We start from the raw sequence: 26,842 nt of genomic DNA, 5'->3' as shown, positions 1-26,842 counted from the left end.
ATTCACAGATAACGAGACTGATTGTTAATAGCGTCTTAAGTTAGTACACGGATGCAATTAGAAAAAATATGTTAGTGTAAACTTTGATAATCTGGCAGTGGTTGTAGATCTGACATTATAAATCGTATAATAAGAACCCACATCATAACGGATTCCATGGCAACGTCAACATGGCGCCGGTGTTACTTCCTTTTTGCAACAAAATGGCAGTCGCTATATGTTTAATAAGAATGGCGTCAATGTAAGACTGATTGAATGTCTATATATTTCCAGGGACAGAACAGAGTTGCTCATCACCTTTCGGGCTTTCTTTAGTTCACTTCCTCTGTGAAAATGTCCTCTTTTGATCCCAACGATCCCGACTTCCAGTATCTTGCGGTTGATCGCAAGAAGCTGATGAAGGAACTAAAAGGGACCTTTGATGCCAAGAAGGCATGTTGGGCCCCAGATGAGCAAGAGGGGTTTGTTTCCGCGGAAATACAGGAAACATCAGGAGAAAACGTCACTGTCAAAATAGTGGACTCGAATGAGGTTCGTCGTCTTAGATAACTCTATCATGTTTAATTAATATTATTTTAGCGTGCATCATTTATCACTTTATTTATTTTCATGTAAGACATTATTGTTTACGAATTCACTATGATCACGCTCGTGATGATTCTGGGGTGAATGGGTCCCTATACCCAGTTTACATGAGACCACATAGTTGATATTTTGATGAGGTTCACTGACAGTGCAGATGCGCAGTTGCACAGTTGCACAGTTGCACAGTTGTTATCAATCCCAGGGGCACCGAGCGTTGCTCACAATATCGTTCCCTGGATTGTCTAGTCCTTACCTGATTACAACTGGGATTTGGCCGAGTCGGCTGTTAAATAGAAACAAAACCTTTTGTTATGATACTTTCAAATTTTAACATATGTTTAATATTTAAATATTTTATGTAGTTTCTGCAAACCCAGGTTATACACAGTCTCAACCCTTACACTCGGCATCATGTGTTACCTACAACTTTTTAACGTCTCTCAGTATTAACTGCTCCTCAACCACATGCCATTATATTCCTTCAGGTCAAAACGTTCAAGGCAGATGAAATTCAGCAAATGAACCCACCCAAGTTTGAGAAATATGAGGACATCGCCAACCTCACCTATCTGAACGAAGCCAGCGTACTCTACAATTTACGATCCAGATACACCGCCGGCCTGATCTATGTGAGTACAAGTAGTTTGTAAATGTAGTATTCAAACTAGCAGTGATACCATGTCCCCTTGTCCTTGTACTTGTACTAGCTGAATCAGTTCAACACTCTTTTCTTGAACATGTTTGTATGCTAAATGCGGTGTATAACAGTAATTAATTCGCTTGGTTATCCTGGATGTCTTGGGACATACGGCAACCTTAGTGACAGAATACGGATCAGACTTAGGGCTATTGAGATATCTTGGAATATAATATTTTCTGTTCACATCAGGTATATAATATTTTGGTAGCAGTGTCTCTACCACAAATAACACAAATAACAAATGCACCATTGTCGTCCACATAGCAACAAGTGTTGGGTCACAGTGTTGTGTGACGTCTAACCTAGCAACACGTGTTGGGTCACAGTGTTGTGTGACATCTAGCCTAGCAACACGTTTTGGGTCACAGTGTTGTGTGACGTCCACCTAGCACTAGGTGTTGGGTCACAGTGCTGTGTGACGTCTACCCTAGCATGACGTCTTGGGTCACAGTGCTGTTTGACGTCCACATAGCATCAAGTGTTGGGTCACAGTGTTGTGTGACATCCACCTAGCACTAGGTGTTGGGTCACAGTGTTGTGTGACATCCACCTACCAGCAGGTGTTTAGTTAGTCCTTGTGCTATGTGACGTCTATATAGCAACATTCATTTGTTCATATTGCTGTGTGACGTCCACCTAACAACACGTGTTGGGTCATATTGCTGTGTGACGTCCACCTAACAACACGTGTTGGGTCATATTGCTGTGTGACGTCCACCTAACAACACGTGTTGGGTCATATTGCTGTGTGACGTCCACCTAACAACACGTGTTGGGTCATATTGCTGTGTGACGTCCACCTAACAACACGTGTTGGGTCACATTGATGTGTGACGTCCACCTAACAACACGTGTTGGGTCATATTGCCGTGTGACGTCCACCTAACAACACGTGTTGGGTCATATTGCTGTGTGACGTCCACCTAACAACACGTGTTGGGTCATATTGCTGTGTGACGTCCACCTAACAACACGTGTTGGGTCATATTGCCGTGTGACGTCCACCTAACAACACGTGTTGGGTCATATTGCTGTGTGACGTCCACCTAACAACACGTGTTGGGTCATATTGCTGTGTGACGTCCACCTAACAACACGTGTTGGGTCATATTGCTGTGTGACGTCCACCTAACAACACGTGTTGGCTCATATTGCTCTTAAACAAAAGAAATGAATGTTTGTGATGAGAAATTTAAACAATGCAACCAGATAAATCTCCATCTGCAAACCAAATACCTGGATTACGTTTCAGCCGTGATAGGGTTGCCAATTTGAATTGGCGTTCTGTAGCCTGTTTTCATATTGTCTCGTCTTCTATAGTTAAATTGTTTTAGATTTAATTACTAGTTTTAAAGCTCTGTCTGTGATAGTCTAGTTGCTTTACTGTCCTTCGTTTACAGATGTTTTAACCATTCTCTATTATGTATGATATTAATGGTTCGCGTCACAATATGGCTGAAATATTGCCGATGTGATGTTAAATTTTAACTCACTCACTCACCATTTTGAAAGCTTCCATTTCTTATTATATAAACAGCTGGTGGTAGGTGGACGTCACACAACACTAGGAACCAGCATATATATACATTGGAAAGGTCCATGTTATCACAAGGACAGTAATGTGTTGTTCTAATACCATTACCTTTGAAAGCAAAACTGTAGATGTAGGCTTATTTCACACACTGCAAATGCATCTGGTCTCCTTTAATATGACCGAGTACATAACTAGACATAACAAGATAACACAAATGACGTTTCACGGTATTTTGTATCAATTTTTGTGGCTTCAGGACAGCAGAAATGAGAAGGAAATTAACGAACTGATCAATCACTAAATTCCAAGAACCCTAGCGCGTCGGAACACCTCTTTCGTTATCAGTCCTCTCTTGTCTTTCGGTTCCACCATTTTTATTTTGTAAGACGCTTCTCTTTGATCCCCAATATTATTTGAATGTATTATTCTTTTGTTGATTATGCTCATAATGATAATACAAACAAATATTCAAACAAGAAGTAGGTGTGTCTGCTTCGGAATAAACGGCATATCTATACAATGGACTATATACTGGGTGACACTCTGGAGAGATATTCCGATGTTCTGCTGTTTTCTTCCATGCTAACTGAACACGTAGTCATTCCTTGGTTTCATAGCTCAGAGAAATCAAACCACCTTCATGAACACATGTTTGCATCAGTTAAGACTGATTCGGTCCTACGCCTTTGTGACACAGTAGAGTGCACACAAACGTCTTACTTTCATAATGCATTTGAGGTTACCTTTCACTAATTCCATATCTCATGTATTGGTTGCAGACATACTCCGGCCTGTTCTGTGTCGCCATAAACCCCTATAGGCGTCTCCCCATTTACAGTCAGTCAATAGTAGACAAATATAGGGGCAAGAGGAAGACCGAGATGCCTCCTCACTTGTTCTCAGTCGCAGACAACGCCTACCAGTTCATGGTGCAAGGTGAGCTAACCACCAAATGTTAGCTACATGCTTCATGTCGATGATCTGATGTGCCCAATTTGTCTCTTTCGTTTTCAGGTAACGGACGTCATATGAACAGATAACAGAACAGTGGGCACCCGATATTGGTCATGATGACACAAACTATTTTATGTTACGTGTTTCCAAAACATAAACCTACTTATCGAATGATTGATTCCAACTGTACAATGTAGAACAAATGCTTACGAAATGTCAGTGTTTAGTATATCATAAATATTTTAAAAATGTTACAGAACAATGTTTAATTCACTCTAATGTGTTCACTTTTCAGATCGTGAAAATCAGTCCATGTTGATCACGTAAGTGTTTTTTACATCTATTAAACACTAAACACTAGGACGTATCTACATGTTCTCTTACTCATAGCCACTTTCTGGGACACTATTAGCCACAAGGTTCAGCAATTCGCTTCAGCTGTGTTTTAGACGTTCCAGGGAGCAGTGAATATCGAATAAAATCTCCATTTGTTTCTAATTATGGTTTGTTTGACATAGCCCGGCATTTTTACCATTTATCACATACACCTTTCTGAACTAACAAACTGAGCTGAAACGTGACGTAATTGAAAAACCGTTCATATAGCCAAATGTAGATAACCTGTACATTGCCAATTTTGAAATATATTTTAATCATTTGTCAGTGGTGAATCTGGAGCTGGAAAGACTGAGAATACCAAAAAGGTCATCGCCTACTTCGCTTTGGTAGCCGCAGCAAGTGAAAAGAAGGAAGAAACGCCTAAGGATGAAAAAAAAGTAAATTGCACGTCCTCCAAAAGAACTACTAGTAGAATGTACCGTGCAGCCGTCTTATAGGGATATAAATATATATGCAGATAATGTTTAAATATTTAAACACCAAAAATTATGAAAGTCGGTTCAATGTTCCTCAATTATTTACGTTAAGATTACATTAGGTGACATTGTCCATTTGCTGTTTCTTGCAGGGTTCCCTCGAGGATCAGATCGTGCAGGCTAACCCTGTCCTTGAGGCCTACGGTAACGCAAAGACGTCCCGTAACAACAATTCCTCCCGATTCGTAAGTTCCTGTGTAGATTTCATGAAGGACACACTTACACGATACAACTATGGGGCTACTTTAATCACAAATGAGTTGAATCTGTTTTTGTGTCAAGTTACACAAATTACATTCAGACTCTCCCGTTTATGTATGGTTTGGGTCAGTCAAAATTCATAATCTTAAGCAATTAAAAATAAAATCAGGACGAATATTCATTGCATGTTTCATCCCTATTAGCTATATTGGCAACTGGAGATCAACAGACGTCGGATCAGAAGTCGATTAAGCAAATAACCTTATTCAAAGTTGGTAGTCCGTTGTAGTCTATATGGTGGGTTCTGGTTTCAGTTCTGTAATCACACGTGTTTTTATTTTAGGGTAAATTTGTTCGTATCCACTTCGCAAGCTCTGGCAAAATCTCTGGTGCTGATATTGAAACATGTAAGTATTGCATAGTGTCTAGTGAAGCTTCTACATCAGACCCTGTGCTCACCCGATCCAAGACTAATCATCTGGGAGTATTACAGTGTAGATCGACAAGAATGTATCACCCAGAGTGTGCAAGGTCACACTGCACACTATCTTCACTGATACAGCAATATGTATATGTTATTATGATAATATGCATCTTCAAAAAAAAAACAAAAAACGCTGACAAAACGTCTAAGATATATCAGTTCATCTCCATAGACCTGCTGGAAAAGTCTCGAGTAACCTACCAACAGTCGGTTGAGAGGAACTACCACATCTTTTACCAGATGCTTTCTGGAGCGGTGCCAGAGATTTTGGGTGAGTAGATCTTGAAATCAATATCGTTTGAGGTAAACCGTGCATAGCTCATTGACGCAAATGGTGCGAGGATAAGCTGGTATCATATTGCATTCCAGCCCCATCCGCTGAATGCATTCTGCGATAAGTGTTGCAAAAAATCCAATTGTAGATCCCGTGTAAAGCATTGGTGCTTTGGACATATTGTGCCGGCAGCTCTACACCACATTCGTTGATGTATTGACCTATACGGTCACATGGAGCACACGCTGAAACTGTAGATCCTGTAGTCATGTGTGTCATACAGGTGTCCATAGTGGTATCCCTGCTCTTGACACTTTGAGGGAAGGTCGATAATCAAAGTCTATTAGTCGTATTGATTAAGGTCGTCCCACAGACGAGACCAACTTCTAAGAAATCAAACCCAAACGGCGAATCTGTTTCTATTAACGTTCACCACGCTACTGAAGTACGCGTTACAAATCAGACAATTACTCAACTACATGCAGCTTTGACATCGACAATGTTGACGTCCAGCAGCAAAACATCAAGAGCATGACATGGGGACCAATCAGATCGCAATTTCCCAGCCATTTACATGATAGGGACCTCAGCGTTTGCGTTATAGGCTACGACAGTCTTGCCTGAAATGTCATGTCCGCTGCAAAATGAGTGACGAAGACTCCGTCAAAATTGCAAGTGGGGGATCATACGCTGTTTGAGGTGAATGGATGTTTGACATATCGTTGCGGCATTCCGCACCATTGATGGAAAATGTCATTTGTGAAATGTCCGTGCTTACTCCGATCTTCCGTAAAAATCGTTTGGAAGTCATAACACCTGTCATACGTTACTTCTGGCTGTGATGTGTTCCACGTTCTTTCATTATTATCATACACCTGTTTCTAGAATCTTATACCCTTACATAGTTACACTGAAGGAACTTAAGAAAATTTGAACTGTGTGAAGATTATGTATTAGAGACACGTGTTGCACCACCTATTCAACATAGGTACCTGAATGTTGTGCTCGTGAATGTTTTACTTGGATGTAAATTAGGGTATAACAGTACTTAATGGAACAATGGTAAAAATGAATGCAGTTGTACAGTACTTTATTTCTCAGTGAAGACGTACCAAGTGTTTGGTGGTTGGTTACTACATATGTCAGAGATACGAAATGAGTATGTAAATACATATGCAACTGGAGTGATTTACCTCTCGATGTGTTATTTAAAAACAGAAATTAGCTTGACAAAGAATGACGCTGGTCTCTACTCCTTCATCAACCAGGGTGTTCTTACAGTCAACGGCATCGACGATGTTGAGGAGATGCAAATGACACATGTAGGTACCCCTCAGATGTCAATTCTTCTAGTGGGTATTAGAAGTTGGTGGGAGTAACAAGGGAAATGTGTTCTTGGTATATAAAGCTACAATATACGCGATGTTTCGGTGTAGATGCTAATGCCGTTATATAACGAGCGATTTAAGACCACACCTCCACCCCATACCATTCCAAAGTATTAACGTTCTTGTTCACTCGGCCTACAAGGAAATGTCCACAATGCATTGTTCCATATGACCTGTAACATTGGTACATGACCAGTGGCATGAATTATTGCCAGTCCAAATTGACGACATACTATTCGATGACTCGATCAGGTCAGTTACTTCTTTACTATGTGAGGATCACTCCACGATTAGATAAAAACAAAGTATGATCTGTTGCAGTCTGCCTTTGATGTCCTGGGATTCACCCAGGAAGAAAAAGTGAGCTGTTACAAGTGCACTGGCTCTATCCTCCACATGGGTCAGATGCAGTTCAAGCAGAAGGGTGAACAGGCTGAGCCTGATGGAACTGCTGAGGCTGAGAAGGTTTCCTTCCTGTTGGGTGTCAATAACGGTGACTTCCTGAAAGCCTTGTGTAAACCCAAGATTAAGGTGGCCATGGATTACGTCATTCAGGGCAGGACAAAGGAACAGGTTCTCTACTCTGTAGGTGCTCTTGCAAAATCTCTCTTTGATCGTGTCTTCAACTGGCTGGTCAAGAGAGTTAACCACTCACTCGACACCAAGAAACCGAGACAGTTCTTCATTGGCGTGCTGGATATTGCTGGATTTGAGATCTTTGAGGTGAATAACGTGCTATGAACGTAGTGTGTATTCTAGTTATGGTCATGTGTAATAATCTCACCAAGTCATTGTGCCACTGCAAAGGGTTCAACAGTTCGACGTCTTGGATATCATAATATAAGATTACAAATATAATTCCTGTAAACCCGACCCATATAAATTTGTATTACAGTATTAGTTGCAACATTCCTGTGATACCTATATTCCAGTTCAACAGCTTCGAACAGCTATGCATCAATTACACCAATGAACGCCTGCAGCAGTTCTTCAACCACCACATGTTTGTGCTGGAGCAGGAAGAATACAAGAAGGAAGGCATTGTCTGGCAGTTCATTGACTTCGGCATGGACTTACAGGCCTGCATAGAACTCATTGAGAAGGTATGTCAAATGCTAATCTTAATCTTGGCTGTAATAATACTGTCAGTAACACCTGTAAATTCATCTGGACATTATAAATACGTGTCATCTATTGAACCTTTTCAGCCCCTAGGTATTCTGTCAATTTTGGAAGAAGAGTGTATGTTCCCGAAAGCTACTGACAAGTCTTTCAAGGACAAACTGACTGAAAACCACATGGGCAAATCTCCAAATTTCCTCAAGACAAACAAGTCTATGAAGGGAGGTCAATACGGAGACTTCGCCTTGAAGCACTACGCCGGAACAGTCCCATATAACATTGGAGGTTGGCTCGAGAAAAACAAGGACCCTATCAACGAGACCATTGTGAATCTCCTAAAACAGTCTAAAGAACCACTTGTGCAGTTGCTCTTTGCTCCACCTGGAGGAGGTATATAGACTGATAACTGTGCATAATGTTGTATCTGCACGAATACACTTTGCGAAAATGGCCCACATTATCACTAAAATTTTGACAGAGCGTCAGATTGCAAAGTAAAACTGGTAACAGCATGGCATATATCTTCACGAAATAGATGTTATCCTGTATTAATACCCCCAAATACCCCCTTATAGATACAGAATATATGTCAAGGGCACTATTTCTGATTGTGAAAAAGCACTTAGATCTAAGCAGTTATAGTTAAAACCTAGAAGTATCCAAGACAGAGACACATGTACTTCACATGCTGATAGGTAATAAATAAGTGCTAATTACCCGCTTGTCACTATACACCCCTTTACCTGTTTAAACTAAGATTAGTTTCACATGCCACTACGTTTATTAATCACCCACTAGGTTCAATGCACGAGTGGCGTAACATAAAACACATGATCTCACCCACAGATATCAGCGTGAAGATATCGTCTTATGTAGCAGTTGTATACGACAGTAGTGTTCTCTCATCTGGACCCTTTCCAAATACTGACCTACAGTACAGTAGTGACATTGTATTTTACCTTTTCCAGATGCTGCGGAAGCTTCCGGTGGCGGTAAGAAGAAGAAAAAGAGCTCTGCCTTCCAGACCATCTCTGCCACTCACAGGGTAAGAAGTGGCTCGAAGCAAATATACATACTAACTTTCAGTTAATACTTTAATACTTCGTGCATCGTTTGACGGATGACATGTATTGTTGAACATTGTGAAATGAATGAACCATTCTAAAATTTATTGTAATACATGATAACATTCAATTTAAGGAATCCCTGAACAAGCTGATGAAGAACTTGTACACAACCCACCCTCACTTTGTAAGATGTATCATTCCCAACGAAACCAAGACACCAGGTAATGTGTCACAGAATAACTTTGCCTAAGACTGAGGTTGCAATGCATTGCAGTTAGCATAATTTGACGAAAGAAAAATATGTACTTAACAGTATAATTTACCAGACATTGTCACGATATCAGTGTGCGACGATACAGCTATCATCGTTTCCTTACACCTCTTTAACAGGTTTGATTGACGCTGCCCTTGTGCTCCACCAACTGCAGTGTAATGGTGTACTGGAGGGTATTCGTATCTGCAGGAAAGGATTCCCCAGCAGGATCATCTACTCAGAGTTCAAACAGAGGTGTGTATGTAAAGCTAAAGTAAAACAAGAGAACAGTTTTAATTGCTGTTGGCAGTTTCTCTAACGAAGTAAACTAATACCACACCACTATTTTCAGATACTCAATTCTGGCTCCTAACGTTGTTCCTGAGGGTTTTGTTGAAGGCAAAATTGTTTCGGGTAAAATCCTAGAAGCACTTGAGCTCAATAAGGAAGAATACCGTCTCGGCAACACCAAGGTGTTTTTCAAAGCTGGTGTCCTTGGTTACCTTGAGGAAATCCGTGATGAGCGACTGTCCGTTGTTGTAGCTCTGTTCCAGGCCCACATCCGGGGCTACCTGAAGCGCAAATTCATCAAAATGCTTCAGGACAAAAGGTAAGCTCTTTTAAATCTACATATTTTTATGAAACTACGAATAGAGAGATATATCAAAGTTTCATCTTCTGCGTGGTGTTACTTCTCGGATGGAAAACGACCCGAAATTTAAATGTTTTGAATGAGTGAGTCGCACTCAGCAATATTCCAGCTACGTGGCGGCAGTCTATAAATAATCAAGTCTGGACCAGTCAATCCAGTGATCGACATGAGCATCGATCTACACAACCGTGATATGATGACATGTGTCAACCAAGTCAGCTCACCCAATCTCGTCAGTTTCCACTTACAAGAAGCATGGATTACTGAAGATCATTTCTAACACGGATATTCACAGGTGTAAAGCGTTTGATATAACATCCCTTCGATTACAATGGTTGTATGGGTTTTTGTAACACTGTCATGGATATTTCAATGGCAGTGTTACACTGACATATAGATCAACGTTTCAGTGATGACATCACATCTGGCATAATAAGTTTGAAGACGATTGAAGTACAAATTAAAACACAAAACATGCTTCCGTGTTTCATTTGAATTTCCTCTGAATTGAAGACATCAATGACCTGTTTCAGAACTGCCCTTGAGATGATCCAGAAGAACATCCGTAAGTGGCTTGCAATGAGGAACTGGCTCTGGTGGAGATTCTACACCAAGGTCAAGCCACTTCTCAGTATTCAAGCCGCTGAAGATGAAATGAAACAGAAAGAAGAGGAACTGGCAAAGACAAAAGAAGAACTTCAGAAAATGACGGAGAGGTGTAAGGAGCTTGAAGAAGCAAATGTTGTTCTGAACGATGCCAAGAACGAGTTGAAAGTGGAAGTTGAGACCAAACAAGACACCATAGATGATTGCGAAGAAAGAATCGAGCAACTGCTCCAGACTAAGATTGAGAATGAGTCACAGATTAAAGAACTGGAGGGCCGGGTTGCTGAAGGAGAAGCAGCCAATGCCAAACTGTTGGAGAAACAGTCAAAGCTCGAAGGTCAAATGGATATTATGGAAAAAGACATTATTGACCTTGAGAACAGCCTTACCCAGGTATGTAAAGCAAATACGTTCTGTTAAGTATTATTAAAGAAATACTCATTACAGTAAAGTATGTATATTTGATTGTCACGTTTTCAAATCTTGACTATTTGTATTGGGGGGGAGGGGGGGGGGGGCGGGGGGGGGGGGGGGGCATATCAATTTCCTTTCTGGATGTTTAGTCTAGAAAACATACTAAAAAGATGTTATTTGTAGGCAGAAAATAATGCCAAAACGAAAGGAGACCAGATCAAGACGTTACAAGAAGAGATGACAAAGCAAGATGATGCTATTGCCAAACTGTCAAAAACTAAGAAAGAACTTGAGGACCAGTTGCAGAAGACTGAGGATGATCTTCAGTCAGAACAAGATAAAAACTCACAGCTCAACAAACTCAAGCAAAAGTTGGAATCAACTCTTGATGAAGTAAGATTAATAATATGAAAATCACAGAGCATTCCGTAGTACTATATGTGCTAACTGAGATAAACTAAACTACGGTGTAGTTTCAGAGGATTAATGACTGTATACAGCTGTAAAAAGGATATTCGTATTTTTATGGTCTCAAAGTAACTTTCAGAATGATTGTAGCTTAACGTGTTATCAGCTATACAAAATTGTTGCATTTATTCAAAGGTTACTAAGTTACTAACTAACTATTCCTCTTTGGGTTCTAGTTTGAGGAGAACCTTGGACGTGAGAAAAAAGTGAGGGCGGACGTGGAAAAGGCCAAAAAGAAGCTGGAACAAGATCTGAAATCATCCCAAGACGCTTGCTCTGAGTTGCAGCGTGTCAGAGCAGAGCTCGAAGAAACAGTGAAGAGGTAATAGGTTTAGTAGTGTTATGTTGGCTTTTGAAGCATTTAAGGATCTGTAATATGGACCAAGTCATTTCTGAAACTGCTTTATTCAAATCATGAAGTCAGTTCTTATTTTTAACTAATGCTCTATTTATGTTGTACAACGAATTGTTATATGGCCAATATATTGTCCAAAGTTTGTGAACTATTACACTAACATCGGTGTCAATTCAAATATTTTTCTTTCATATTCACCTGAAAAACATTAAGTTACAACGATGTTGCAAAAATGACCTGAACTGTTAGCACTCACTCGTATGACGTTCAGTTAGGAAAGTGCTTGGCCCTTTACATTTTCATTTGCTATGTGGCCACAATGTGTGAAACCAATGTCATGATTTACATTAGTGAATGTAGCGGGCTAAAACATTTTATGGCTTGTTTTTGTCTCCACAAGGAAGGAGAAGGAGATATCCAGTCTGAAAGCTGACGTGGACGATTCCGAGAACAAGGGTAACCAGCAGCAGAGGAAGATCAAGGAGCTCACAGTCAGTCACACTGATATTACTATTTATCTCTGGTTCGTAAGACGGGTATTACTTCCCATACTTAGATTTCCGTCAAAAGGGGTCATATTAAGTTATATTTATAGTGAAGGTTATTGAATATTGAGAGTTATCCTGTTCCCCTTTCTATTGCAGGCGAACATTGATGAGTGCCTTGCTGAGCTTGAGATGGAGAGACAAAGCAGATCCAAGGTATGCGCTACAGCAATGAAACAATGTTCTTGGATGTTCAGTAACCTCTTCATTGTAACTGAAGATAACCTGCACTGGTTATCAAATAGACAGTGAGGCGTTTCATAAATATGACTGTGAAAGAGAGCTCAAACACAATGTATTTAGAATGACATGAAAACAAAAGCAAAGCAATATATCCCATGAACTACTTTTACTTCACTATATGAAATGAGAACAATGTGTTTGTTTAGTTTAGATGCTAGAAACACTATTAATCAAGAACATCCTATATGCTAGCTGATGTTCAAGACACTGTTATGCAAAGAATAGACATGATTAAATATTTCATGATGATAAATCATTTCACCTTACATTATCATTCATTGTCGTAAGAGGCATAAATGTGACGAATATGTAATATTATAGTATTTCTCAGTTTCTGAAACTTTTGACAGGTCGAAAAACAACGGCAAGAATTGTCCCGAGACGTGGAAGACCTATCCATCCGCCTAGAGGAGGCAGGAGAGGACACAATGAGTCAGGTATGTCTGTAAAGTTGCATGATGACATAATTTGCCTTCTGGTTAACGCTGTAACCTGGGAAGACTTAGAGTGAAAGCCTTAAATTACTGTGTGGGCAGTGTTTCTGATCCTCACATTGCGATGTTTTCAGGCTGATGCCAACAAGCGCCTGCAGGCTGAAATCAACAAGCTGAAGAGAGACCTGGACGACAGTGTAATGCAGGCTGAAGCCCAGATCACTTCTCTGCGCAAGAAGAACCAAGACGTTTCCAATGATCTTAGCGACCAGATTGACGCATTACAGAAGCATAAAGCAAGGTACACAAAGATAGTATTAGATTTAAGATTTGATTATCACAATAAATTTGATAAGATATATGACGTAAGGTGAAATGGATGTAATAGCACCTGTATAGTGATGTACATATATGCATGTATATGTATGTGTATATGTGTGTATACAATGGTAGTGTGAGGTATCTGAAAAGAGTAAGAACTGGAAAGGATCAGCTGCCTCGAGATACTGAGGAACATTCTGCCCAGCAACAGCGACTGTATTGAACGTTATGTTCAGTTATTTCGTTACCTCTGCAGATATGGAGATTATCGTCCTATTGTTGACAATTTCAAGAATCTTTTTCAGACTGGAGAAAGAGAAGAACCAGATGAAGGGAGAGATGGAAGATCTGCAGTCGGAACTGGAGAATGCCAAGAGGAACAAGGTACGCCTCTACCGGTTTTAATGATATCAGTGTATAAATAGGTGACACTTGTTGAGGACACACTAAACCTGCTTAGGCTCCCTCATTTTTCTGAATATTCGAGTGATTTATAAGCAAAGTAAAGGTTAGGTTGTGTGAGTTGCGATATGACCTTTTTGTCATGATATCTTATTGGAATATTTATATTGCAATACTTGACTCTGCAGGGCGGAATGTCAGACGCAGCTTCCAGACAACTACAGGGCCAACTCTCTGACCTGACAACTCAGCTGGAGGAATCTTCTCGTAACATCACTGACCTTCAGAGCCAGAGAAACAGACTCCAGGGTGAAACTTCGGACCTCACCCGCCAGGTAGAAGACGCTGAACGCAGGGCTCAACAGCTTTCTCGGGAGAGGGCGTCCCTCCTGGCCCAGGTGGAGGAGTCAAGACGCAATGCAGATGAAGAGCAAAGGGTGAGGACGTATTGGTACAAACTTTGTAAGGGCTTCTCAAAGGGTTTGCGTCTATTTCACATCACAGAAAGGACAAAGAAGCAGTTTACCGTTGGGTCAAAAGAAATGTTAACATCAGGATCATGGAACACAATGGTACTGCAGTTGTCACAAATGTTGAAATGGCACACAACTAACCATCTTTTAATATGTCATTGCACGGTGGGTCTTGCACGGTGTGGTTTTCTGGCATAATCAGATATGGCTGGAGTTATTCATCACAAAAAGAACATCTAATTTTGAGCAAAACCGTGAACATGATGATACCTGTCGAGTATACATTCATATAATTGATTCGTAGTTCTGTTAGTCAAAGCCATTCTATTTTTGAAAGGGTCTATATTAAGTCTTCCTTAAATAGAACGAATTACCTAATATGTACTTACCATACCACCCACAAGGATGTGCCTCAAATTTAGCTTTCCTCTATAGGTTTCAGAAGAACACGTATTATCTGTTTTTATGTGCAGCTAATTAACACTATCACAACTAAACACACCGTACTGCCACCATCCGCCATGACACTCGACTGCTATCTGTAAACAGCAGTCGTTTACTTCATATCACTGGAAACGTACATGATACGTGTCAGTGAACAGTCTGCCATAAAACCCATATGACCCAACGAATGACATGTAGATGTAGTATTTTGCTTCACAGGATATGTATTGTCGCATCATACACATAGAAGGACATGCATTGCTCATCTCATGACCTTCGACAGGCATCAGTGAATTACATACCGTTGGATGACAGGTATGATCGTACCATATAACACAGAGTGCGTATTGCTGAACAACACACTGGACATGCACTTTCGTACGACACACCAGTGGACATTCACTCCTACAAACCAGTATATCTGTTATGGCTGTTCAACAGATGCGTCAGAAATCCCAAGCAGAGTTCCGCAACTTGAACGCTGAGATGGGAGGAGTTCGTGATCAGCTGATCGAAGAACAGGAAAGGTGTGCCAGCCTGGAGCGACAATTGTCGAAATCTAACGGTGAGATGCTGCAGTGGAGGTCCAAGTTCGAGACTGAGGGCAGCGTCAAGGTGGAGGAGTTGGAAGAAATTAGGTGAGGGTACTATGAGTATGTGTGTGTGCGTGTGTGCGTGCGTACGTGCGTGTGTGTGTGTGACGGAGTTTGTTTAATACTCCATAACTCAGGATCTCAGCTTGACGTGGATGGAAGTTCCGAAGTTTTCAGACCTAAGACCATATGGTATATTAGTTTAGAGGACAGCCACTATGGTCCAACTAGCAAGGGTTATAAAAACGTTAGACTGTTGGCTATTCTGGGATTCAAGCCAACGACCATGGACAAACATGGATGGATCCATGGATCATCACAAACAGTTGTGGCGTGTGTGATGATTAGTAAGTAGTAAGCCTGTGATAAGGTACACAAACGAAATACTACATACTATTCAGAACCAATTGTGCAATTACGGTACATATTAATATTGATACTGCCCTACATTACAGGAGTACATGGCCATATAACATTACTATGGTTTATATTCATATATGTAAATGAAAACAATGTTTCAGGCGTCGCATGCAGTCCCGTCTGAACGAGGCCGAACAGAATTTGGAAAGTGAGCGTACCCGTTGTTCTGGGTATGAGAAGGTGAAGATCAGGATGCAGGCTGAGATTGACGACTTGGCACTTGAATACCAGAGGGTAAGACAACTACATCTCACTGATGCCTTGGGCAGTTGGAAAGCAGAGACAGATTAACCTCCAACTAGTTTTCTACTGAGCACCGAGCGGGTACTGTGTGTGACCTGAATGTGCGTCATCGGTCTGGTCTGGATCGTTGGCCCTCCTGACCTAGCTAATATCGCCAGTAGTGACACAGTTACTGACAACATTCAGTTAGCCGCCAATGATATGTATACCTTTCACAGATGAAGGAGGCTGAGAACATATAAATATATGGCTTGTGAGTTAAAGCAACTTTATCAACCGAAATCGTTTCAATGATTATTATCTTACCTCACTCATGAATGTCGCTTTCTGACTGGCGAAGCGCTATTCTATTGTTTTCAAGGTACCCCGCTTACACGCAATGTATTATTTTCAATGTACTCCGCTGGGAATTCCTAACTCCTCTGGTGCTTCATGGAAGTACTTCTTTGCCTCGAATAACATTGCATTACGCATCATGCACGGAAATTACCCATGTTTTGCGATTGAAAATCGATGGAAGGGAGATAACTCTAAATCTGTTTACTTTGTGTTGTCTGCAAAATGGCGATTCATCTCGCCATCAACAGAAGTTCTTCAAACAGTTCAAAATTAAAATTAAGGTGTTCGGTAAGATAAATACTTTGTTCACTGGTCCCTCTGGGGCCATGGGCTCATGTACCCTCGAGGTTTGTTTATGTTTCCCTCGACCTGCGGGCATGTGGAACATAAACCGACCTCGAGGGCACATGAGCCCATGGCCCCCGCGTGACCAGTGAACTACTTATGATGGACTTTATGTTTCAGGCTCAAACTTCCGTCAACAGTCTGGAGAAGAAGCAGCGCAACTTTGACAGATTAGTACAAGAATACCAGAGCAAGATCGCCGACCTCAAAGCTGAACTGGAAGTGTCCCAGAAAGAGTCACGGGGCTACTCCGCCGAGCTGTACCGCACAAGGAGCAAGGTGGAGGATATGGATGGCCAAATGGATTCACTGAGGAGAGAGAACAAGAATCTCTCAGGTGATTAGCTGCTAAAGGTTTACCCCAAGCAAACTGAGAGTATCGACGACCATGCACGTTACCTTAGGTGCTGAGTGAACTAATATCGCAAAAAGCAATTTCAAATCCGCCTACCACTGTAAAACCAGGTTCACCGCTTCCATCGGTTAATTCAATGAGGATAATCATTAACCATGATCCAATGAAGAAATGCATATTTCTCACTGGTAATGATTAAATGCTGATCGTTTTTTGCAGAGGAAGTGGTCATTCTCAGCAACCAACTCAGTGACGCTAGCAGGACTCTGGCTGAAGTCGAGAAAGTTAACCGACGCATTTCTACAGAGAAATCTGATCTCCAGTCTGCATTGATAGAGGCAGAGGCAGCCTTGGAGCAGGAGGAGGCCAAGATTGTCCGCGCACAGCTCGAAATCTCTCAGGTCCGCGCTGAAGTTGACAAACGCGTTGCTGAGAGGGAAGAGGAATTTGAGAATCAACGGTAATATATCAGCACTTTATCAGTATCAGTTCTACCTCTTAAAACACTTCAGGCCCCTGAAAGACAAATTAACTCATACGTTCCATTCAGAGATACGTAACGAATGGAGAAGGAACACTTAACGTGGAGATGAACTTCAACAATAATTAGGTATTGTCACAACCTGAGGCTTTGTTAGAGTGCCATGCGGTATTAGGTAACAACAGTACTCTCATAGTCTAAGTCATATCTAACACGACACGGGTAAGTTAATCCCTGCGAACAGCAGAATATATTAGTGGCAAGTAATGTTTCTTCCGGAAGTGAACCAAGGTATGATCATCCTTGAGTACCCCTTCTTGAGATCCGCACCCTGAGATGGGCTCCTTGAGATCCACTCACACTGTAACTTGTATTTCAGTCGCAACTTCCAGCGGTCCATGGATAACCTCCAGAATTCCTTGGATGCTGAAAACAGATCCAAGGCAGAGTACATGAGGATCAGGAAGAAACTTGAGAGTGACATCAGTGATCTCGAGATAGCTGTTGACAATGCTAATCGGGCCAGGATGGAAGCGGAGAATGCATGCAAGAGATATCAGTCTCAGATGAAAGTAAGCAGCTGTACTTCAGAACTGGTGGTGAACGTGGCGTAGTAAATTCAAAACTGATATTGAAATATCTAGGAACGTCATATACCTCGGGCCACATTCCAGACTTTTACATGGCAAGCTAGATAACAAACCTCACCACATCGATAAGGAATCGAGTGTTTATGCTCAACATATAACTAGATTGGTACGTCCAGACTAGACTATTTACCAATGCCCTTACGGTGGGAGTCCAATAAAAGCTTTCGTTAGTTTTGTTTATCAAAACTTACATGAAAGATTCCTAAATGTGAGAAAAAACTGGATAGTAAATACAGTTAAGATAGACAGTTTGTTAAGGGCGGAAAGTGTGTAAACTACATGCATTATGACAGTTGTGTCAACCTGTTGACAACAGGAAGTGAAGTGGCATGGAATTCAGGATGAATCTCAGATGAAGGTAGGCAGAACATCAGTGGCTAGGAAAGTGTTAACATGGCCTGGGAGTCAAAACCTAGCATTCAATATACATGAAGTACAACAATTGTGCCATACAAATATTGTTTGTAATACCCAGAGAAGTGGCGTGGTTTTCAGACGCCCACAGTCAAACAATTCATTGGTGTACATGTATTTAAAGAAACTTTATTTGTCCCCGTTAGGATCTACAGATGCAGGTGGAGGAGGACAACAGGGCCCTCCAGGAGGCCCGGGACTCCTTCCAGACGGTAGAACGTCGGTCTATAACCCTGAAGGACGAAAATGATGAAATGCGTACAGCTCTCGAGTCTTCTGAGCGAGCAAGAAAAATGGTTGAAAACGAATTGATTGAGGTTAACGACCGTGTGAACGAGCTGAGCTCCCAGCTTAGCTCGGTCAGTACACAGAAGAGGAAACAGGATGTCGACATATCTGCAATGCAGGTTTGTGGAGTGCGGTAGAAAACAGTATTGAACTTAATGAAAGATTACGATGGCAACCCGAGTTAAAATATAGTGAAGTGGATTCTCACAAATTATTAGAAATTGTTGGCCAGTACCTCATTTGATAAAGACTTGAATCCTTCTTCCAAGACTTGTGTAATGGCATGATATCTTGTGTGAATTTGCTATTTACCGACATAATGAAAGCACGTTAGTCTTAAGCAGTTAGACCAAACATCCTCCCAAGTCACAGCGTGCAAATAATTAATTAATCTTAAGAGTTCCCAGTCTAGAAGATACTATTGAAAACATATTGAAAAAGGCATTGATTTGTCGTCTGCTTCAGTCTGACCTTGATGAAATGACTTCCGACCTAAGAGCGGCCCAAGAGAACTACAAGCGTGCTATTGCTGATGTCACTCGTATATCTGACGAGCTCCACTCTGAGCAGGAACACAGTAGCACTATTGAGAAAGTAAAGAAGGGTTTGGAGAATCAGGTCCGAGAACTGCAGACAAGACTTGACAGTTCAGATTCCCACAGGTCCAAGTCAGACACATTGACCATTCAGAAACTAGAACAGCGGGTATGTCTCATCTCTCAGCTGAATGTAATCATGACGATTTTACGATTGTTACAGTTTAACCAAGATAGTTTGTTTAACTTAACAACCTTCATGAAATTAAAGTCATTCAAACAAAGGTTACAATTCAGTCTGTGCTGTAAATGTTTCGTTTTCAAAAAAGCAAAGTAATTAAAACAGTGTAGTGAAAGGTAGGTTGGGTAGGATGGGTTAGACTAGGACAGCAACACTTCTGTCATGTCATGTAATGACCATGTAATGTGATAACTTCAACAGGTACGCACGGTCGAGATCGACTTGGAGAAGGAGCAACAACGTCACGCCGAGACCACCAAGAACTCGAGACACTTCGAGCGTCGCATGAAGGAGTTGACCTTTCAGATCGAGGAAGAAAGGAAGAACCAAGAGAGAATGCAAGATGTCCTGGACAAGCAGAACGCTAAAATCAGATCTATGAAGACACAGGTTGAGGAGGCCGTAAGTTTGTTTGTTGTTTAACTCAACAACTGGATGGGTAAATGTTCGCAATTAATCAAGCGACTGTTCTTTTGCGAATGCAGAAGTTGTCGTTTCGTTTAATTCCTATTATCACACTTCATCTCCTAATAGAGGTGTTATAAGAAGAGGCTGAGGTTCTATTTGTTAGCATACATTTTCGGTCGCCATACGTTCTATACAAGTCAAGGTTCAATCGCTTCAGACTGAGTTATTCTTGGAACTCGATTATATCTTAACCCGTCGTTTGATTTCTGAACATGCTACGTCTGACATGATGTTACCTATGGTACGCCTCGGTATCGTAAAATTGTGTCTTTGTCTTTATCAAAAGGGAAATGGAACGGAGACTGTTAACATTTACCGTCAACTGTGAGATGATAATGAAATGATTGTAATCTGCTGTGTTGACTAGATGTAAAATAAGATATGTGATCATAGTAATCACCTTGTTTCTCGGACCATTTACAAAAAATCTGACCTGGATTTGCGAATTTTATACTTGTCCAGTCCAAAGTGTCGGCTAGGGAATACCACAGGTTACAGTTTAGATCATGAAAGGAAGTCGGTCTTGAATACTAAGATAAGATAAACATAGGACAAGAAGATATTTTAATTACTTTTCAACCGGCATACATACAAACATAAAATCAAGAACTCAAGACAATGTGAAATATACACCACCCGGTCAGCAGACCTGTGAGACACGAGGTATCTTAGAAATCGTAACAGTAGAATACAAACCAATCGGTTAGCCTAAATGCAACTTATATAAAAAAACAACAACAATGTGTGTGAAGCTATAAAACCTATGATATATACATTAAATACTTTATGGCCAAATCCTCTGTATTACACGGGCTGTTTATTATGGGGAAATGTATTTATGTATGGGGGAATAGTATGTCAGTTTCCAGATCAGAGGCGCACTATTTATAATGTTGAAACTTTCTTCTCTTATGCACGACAGTAACACCTACGGCTTGAGGAATAGCTAAGCTATAATTTGCTAAGGTTTGTAAATTGCTAAGTACTTCATACTACGCATTTGGATATTACTATTACGCTGGTATTTGTTTTCCTCTATCATTAGATGTCCGTCTCAGCGTCATATCGTATTATCAATCTCAACTCCATGGTAACTATACAACTAGGCGCACCGAGTTTTTGTTGTGGCTCGCAAATATTAACGACATACCCAATTTACAGCTGGGTGGACTTGGACACACAGTCACAGTATTTTGTCCAAGTTTAATGCACTCTGCTCTACCCGCAACCAGGTGTATGTGCGTATTCAAGTAGCCACCATCTGACAATATACCAACGGGCTCGTGGGTTGTCTTGCACTGTACACTATAGGGGCTGTGACAAGGGTATGGGTATGCACCCAAAGCTGACTCATAGGTTTTTACACCTGGTAACAGGTGGGATCGATCACGACACTTCAACCTCACTGGATCACTAGCCTGGCGATTTCAGGGACGGGTTTCAATCAATCAGGATTTTGTTTTCATAAATCATACAAAGTGATATAGAGAATATACGTACATTGGGATAAATACAAAGTGCCATTATGGCTCATATGCACATGAATATGATATATATGTGTTACTACAACAAGGATAATACAATTTCCGTTAAACTTGAGTTTCTGTACCAAAGGATGATAGATTTCATAAGAGAAATATGTTTATCACAAATATAACTAAGTATACTTTTTCTTACATTATCTCATCTAGTACTCTGCATGAACACATAATCTGAAATTCGTGACATATAACATAGTGGTTACAAATTCATGTTCTGTTTCATGTCTCTGTATTATATCATCTGTGATTGCATGTTCGCAGTTAACCAGACATGTTTCAATGGGATGCTGGTAAAATAAGGTTCTAAGTTGGGAGTGTGCTTATATAAGGAGTAATATTTTTGGCGAATTATGAAGGTCCGCATTCCATGATTGCTTAAACTGATCAGTAAGTGTATATTTAACATCGTATTTCATTCAAGATGCGAAAGGAGAACTTTGGGACTGCCATATATGCTAAGATTTTGAAGTATACTTTTTACTACATTTAAAAGATCAAATTGAATACCAAAAGAAGTGGACACATTAGTCATTACACAATACACTATATGAAGTAACTAATGTGTTGATGTAATGACTTTGCACCAGGTACTTATGATTTTGGTTTTAATTATCACTTCAGTTGGATATCTACCGAGCACCCCATAAACCATAAAAGATGGAGTACATTGCCTTATCTTGAGTATATATTTACAAAATTGCGTTTTTTTCTAAAATAGTTGCATTTTCACACCCCCAAATTTCTGAGCTATACAGTTAAATTGGTAAAATACATTGATCAAAAGTTTCAGCTGACAGTCAGTTGGGATTTCATGCTCCCTAACAGTTTTAGAAACAGAAAACATCGTTGCTTGTTCTGCAAGTCTCTTAATTGCTTTAACAAACTTACCATTGCCGTTAAATAGAATTCCTAAGATATATATTCTCGGAGAACTTCAGTTTATTTTAATAAACCAATAATCATGAATGAAATAAGTGTTTTCGTTTCTAATTCTTAAATGAATTGATAAATAATGTTGAAATTTGACAGAGGTTCCTATATACGACGTATAGGTATTTTACACTCATAGGATCCAGCAACATTGCCTAAATCGCCTGTATGATTTCCATTATTTTGTTCATTTGAAAATTCTTTGCTCAATTGTTCGTTATAACATTCGGTGAGAGTATCCCTGATATTTTTATTTATTTAATTCTTGTTTGGGACGGAGTTACAATGTCATTAATTTGAGATATTGAGAGGCATTTAGAAGTTTGTGAATGTATCAGACGAGTATATGGATGACAACACTTTATTCTTTATTGTACAACACCTCTTGGCCCTTCGGGTGATTAAAGACAGGAGCACAAAACATGCTATATATACTAGAATTTACAGGAAGCTGGAGACGTATATGACTATACAAGCAATCGGTCCTATTGGATTGATTGTATTGATTATATATGTTGACAATAGCCCTGGGTTGTTAACAGACCTGTGAAAACAACACGAAAATATTCCTTTATTAACCTATCCTGGAAGCCATTATCCAACGGCCGTCTTCCACACAACCTTCTAACACAAACCATCTGGGGTCTTCCAAATGTATCCTCGAAGATGAAACCTACTCTCGTTAACGCAGCGCTGCTCCTTCCAGATCGTGTCACGGGAAATAAGACAAGGACACAGACATTATAAACTAATTAAAGTTCAGTTAAGTTAAGTTCCCCGCCAAATCTGTGAGTGATCTGACATTAAACGTCTGCAAGATATATGCGTATGGCATGCGCTGAACATGGATGTCTTTTATGTCTCTCAATACCTTCCGGTTATCCTGAGAAGAGAATATAAGCAGAATGATACGTCTACACCCTTCCCCACTTTATTGCTGCCGGTCGTAAGGTCGGGTTCCTTCATAAACAAGTACTGTAACCCGTGACGGAAATGGATTCCTATTAGATCCGACTATTAACTTATCAGCCGAGTAAACAAAGTTCCTTCTCACTTTACGGAGTGGAAAATGTGTCTTAATATATGGTCATCGGGCGCTTCAGAGGAAACATGTTTACAAGTACATGGGGATTTATGCTCACACGAAGAATGTGAAAATGTTGATCTTGGATAAGGACAAACAGTCTCCTTCTTGATGAGTGCAATTATCCTCGAACTGATACAACTTTAGATCTGATAAGTCTGCCGAGGAGGCTGCAACGTCTATCAGCGCGTGTTGATATTTTTATATCAAGATTCTGTTCAGCTTACTAATCATCTAGCTCGTGAAGATCAGGGGTCTCATTTGACTGTCGCATGCCAGTAGCTAATGACGTCACACTAGTCTGTCAAAGCGTTGTGATGCAATTACGCTGCAGCGATTTATACTACCCACCAAAACTTTAGATTCATTAGTGTAAATCTAGCCAATTACTTCTGTCAACTATTCTAAAGAGTGTTTTGCGATTTATTCAATATTATTTACACCTAAACGGATGTATTGCCAAACAATTCGCAACTTTGAGAAGAGTATTGCTATGATTTTAATAAAAGACGAAACTTAGTGAAAGTTGGCGAATTCTTAACAAACCTTTACGCCAAAACGTAGCTGTTGACATGCACTATGTTTGCACATGTTTTTCAGCAATTTCATACTTGGTCCTGGTGCATATGGTGACTGCTTTATGTGAATCTGAACTTTTGACGGGCAGCGTATCTATAGAGACATCGTTTGATCTTACCTAATCGATTTCTCCTGAAAAAGCCAGATTAGGATGAAAAAGTGAATTAGCAACCTATTTGTATTGTAGGAGGAGATTGCGGCAGTGAACATGGGACGCTACCGCAAAGCACAGCAGGAGCTGGAGGACAGTGATGCCAGGGTCAGCGTTGCTGAAAGTGCCCTGGAGAAGATGAGATCCAAAAGTCGCACTGTGACCAGCATGTCCTATGATATATAAAACATCTAGATCTGCAGTTACCTCCCCACCACGGCGTGATAATGAAGGTCCTATAATGTCGGACTCGAGGCTGAGCAATACACTAGTGACGTTTCGTGACCTTAAGCCCTCAAACCTGTAAGTGTGGGTAGGAAGGCTCTGGCTCTGATCAAAGCGCTCTGAAAGCATAGACTTGACAACATGCATATCGACAGCGAGATCAAATAAGGTTGTCACCTCGGTCAGTGATTTGCTACTGTGTCCCGAAGGATCAGTGAAGCTGCATATTCCATTATGTTGATATATACATGGTTAGGGCCGTAATGCTGCACATTCCAGCACAATCACAGGTTTACTCTACCATGCTTGTATATCAAATCAGAAATCATCTGGTCAGGAGGGACGTACATCTACTTCAGATTTCTAGACAAAATTGACTTTGACTGAGACAAGTGGAACGGGTGGTCTGCATAATGCTGCTTTCCTAACGAAACATCACATAGTTAGGGCTGCATCTCTATGCCTTCCAGCACCGACTATACTAAAATTTCTTTAATTCTGTTATGGTCAGAAATGAAACGTTCAGAAGACTAAAAAATGGACCGTTGCGCACCGATTTTACGGATGATCTTTAATTATTCTGTACAACTGCAGAAATATGAAACATAGGTGTGGCCAATGTCACGACGTCTGCTGTTCTATAGAGATATTACACTCAGCCAGTTGTGCCTCGACAATGCTGGCGCGATGACGTCATGCCTGCACTCCCTGACCGAAGTTGGACAACCTTTGGTCGAGCACACATGACCAATGATTCGCATAACATCATTCAGTGGTGTTGCCATCTCAAATGGTAACATTACATTTATAAGTAGGTGATATATAAATGGTGTACGTGAGAGCGTGAAACATCAGAGATCAAATCATGTCTTATGTATTAGGAACTGTGTTGTGTTTGTATATACATTATCCAGTATCCTTGAACCCCAGTTCAGAACCTGGAATAAAAAATATCAATATACATTCATATATAAACTTGTTTGCTTAACATCTCAGTTACGAATGTTTTGAAATATATGTTGGTCTACACATTCCTTTAAGTATTTTCATGGTGGAAAATATTCTCACCAATATACTGTCCCCTGAGAATACCTGCAGACTGAATAGTTTCTAATGTTTTACACAGACTCAGTATGACAGACTATATGTCCCAGGAAATGTTTTCAAGCCTGACTTAAGACGCACTTTGATGTGTTGTAAGTGGAAACACACTTGGGAACATACCACATGCACGGGCAAACATATTCCATGCATCGTATGACAGGAAGACTCAGGAATGTGCAGTAAGGTCAAATGCGACTATGGCTTGTGGTTACCTCTATGATGCTTGCGTTTATTTTCCATTGCATATACTTATTCCATATACTTATATTTAACTTAACGACTCTCTTTGTTGTAAAAGTGTGTTTTAGAACAAATGCATACAAAATAGAAGTCTGAAAGTACGGTTATGCATAGTCTCGGGGTGACTATTTGCTTACAGTGTTCATGTTATACATGCTGTCCAGGTCAAAACGGCCCAAAATATAGTTTGAAAGCGAACATTCATTTGCAAAGAAGACTTTAAGGAATGCATGTGTTTAAGGACAATGTATATAGTAGCTATTGCAAAGATCAGAGACGAGGGACGACTCGCTGCAATTTCAGCAGTTAGATATTCCTTAAAACTGAAATTACAATGCTACATCAGTGCTAGCTTTTCTACTCCATTCTTAAGAAGGACTGGCGTTGACTATACAGATGAAATGACCCTACATCAGTATGGAGTAGATCAATGTGGATGCAAAAAAACACAACGAAAAAAGCGTATTGTTTCGCTGAATGGTAACCATAGCAACATGTGCCTGGATCTGCTAATCCGCTAAGTGTCAGCAGGCACGTGTTTTCACAGATTCTCAGAGTTCCCTACCGCATTTCTACTGCCAGAATTGATAAACGCGCCGCAACGCCTCCTGTCTTACCCTCGTGTGTTATCATGGTACTTGCACTCAGCGTTTCCTCAGGCGTTACAGTGCTAAACTTTTTTCCAGATAATCTCGGTAAATGTATTTTTGTTGGCAATAATAATAATTTCGGCTATCTGTCCAACGGCTTATACATATGTACCCAAATGATAAAGCCGCTGCAGCTTTGCTAAGCACTAACCTTGGGAAGTTACTCATGCG

The 26,842-nt window shown here is 40.5% G+C and overlaps 1 protein-coding gene across 1 annotated transcript; it reads left to right on the top strand.

The window, feature by feature from the left end:
* Window positions 1-304: 304 nt before the first annotated feature.
* LOC137285250 (myosin heavy chain, striated muscle-like) lies at window positions 305-25,652 on the top strand. The gene is made up of 34 exons (XM_067817560.1): window positions 305-531; window positions 1,071-1,214; window positions 3,599-3,755; window positions 4,069-4,096; window positions 4,438-4,549; window positions 4,741-4,833; window positions 5,193-5,256; window positions 5,506-5,604; window positions 6,826-6,929; window positions 7,317-7,718; window positions 7,928-8,098; window positions 8,204-8,507; window positions 9,086-9,162; window positions 9,318-9,405; window positions 9,575-9,692; window positions 9,790-10,047; window positions 10,623-11,088; window positions 11,293-11,502; window positions 11,754-11,899; window positions 12,333-12,423; window positions 12,577-12,633; window positions 13,071-13,157; window positions 13,289-13,455; window positions 13,781-13,859; window positions 14,066-14,314; window positions 15,236-15,432; window positions 15,909-16,041; window positions 16,855-17,071; window positions 17,309-17,549; window positions 17,950-18,142; window positions 18,781-19,041; window positions 19,388-19,627; window positions 19,901-20,101; window positions 24,489-25,652. The coding sequence occupies exons 1-34, from the start codon at window positions 334-336 to the stop codon at window positions 24,636-24,638; spliced, it is 5,802 nt and encodes a 1,933-aa protein (XP_067673661.1). The 5' UTR covers window positions 305-333; the 3' UTR covers window positions 24,639-25,652.
* The last annotated feature ends 1,190 nt before the right edge of the window (window positions 25,653-26,842 follow it).

This window comes from Haliotis asinina, chromosome 5, assembly GCF_037392515.1.
Source record: "Haliotis asinina isolate JCU_RB_2024 chromosome 5, JCU_Hal_asi_v2, whole genome shotgun sequence".
NCBI classification, from domain to species: Eukaryota; Metazoa; Mollusca; class Gastropoda; order Lepetellida; family Haliotidae; genus Haliotis; species Haliotis asinina.
The sequence above is the reverse complement of the archived record's forward strand: the minus strand, read 5'-3'. Positions and strand labels throughout refer to the sequence as shown.

Excerpts from the sequence above, each read along its gene's own strand:
- LOC137285250 (XM_067817560.1), top strand. The coding sequence starts at position 334 with ATGTCCTCTTTTGATCCCAACGATCCCGACTTCCAGTATCTTGCGGTT. Across the intron at positions 6,930-7,316 it reads AGGAGATGCAAATGACACAT|TCTGCCTTTGATGTCCTGGG; the intron begins GTAGGTACCCCT and ends GATCTGTTGCAG. Across the intron at positions 14,315-15,235 it reads ATGCAGATGAAGAGCAAAGG|ATGCGTCAGAAATCCCAAGC; the intron begins GTGAGGACGTAT and ends GCTGTTCAACAG.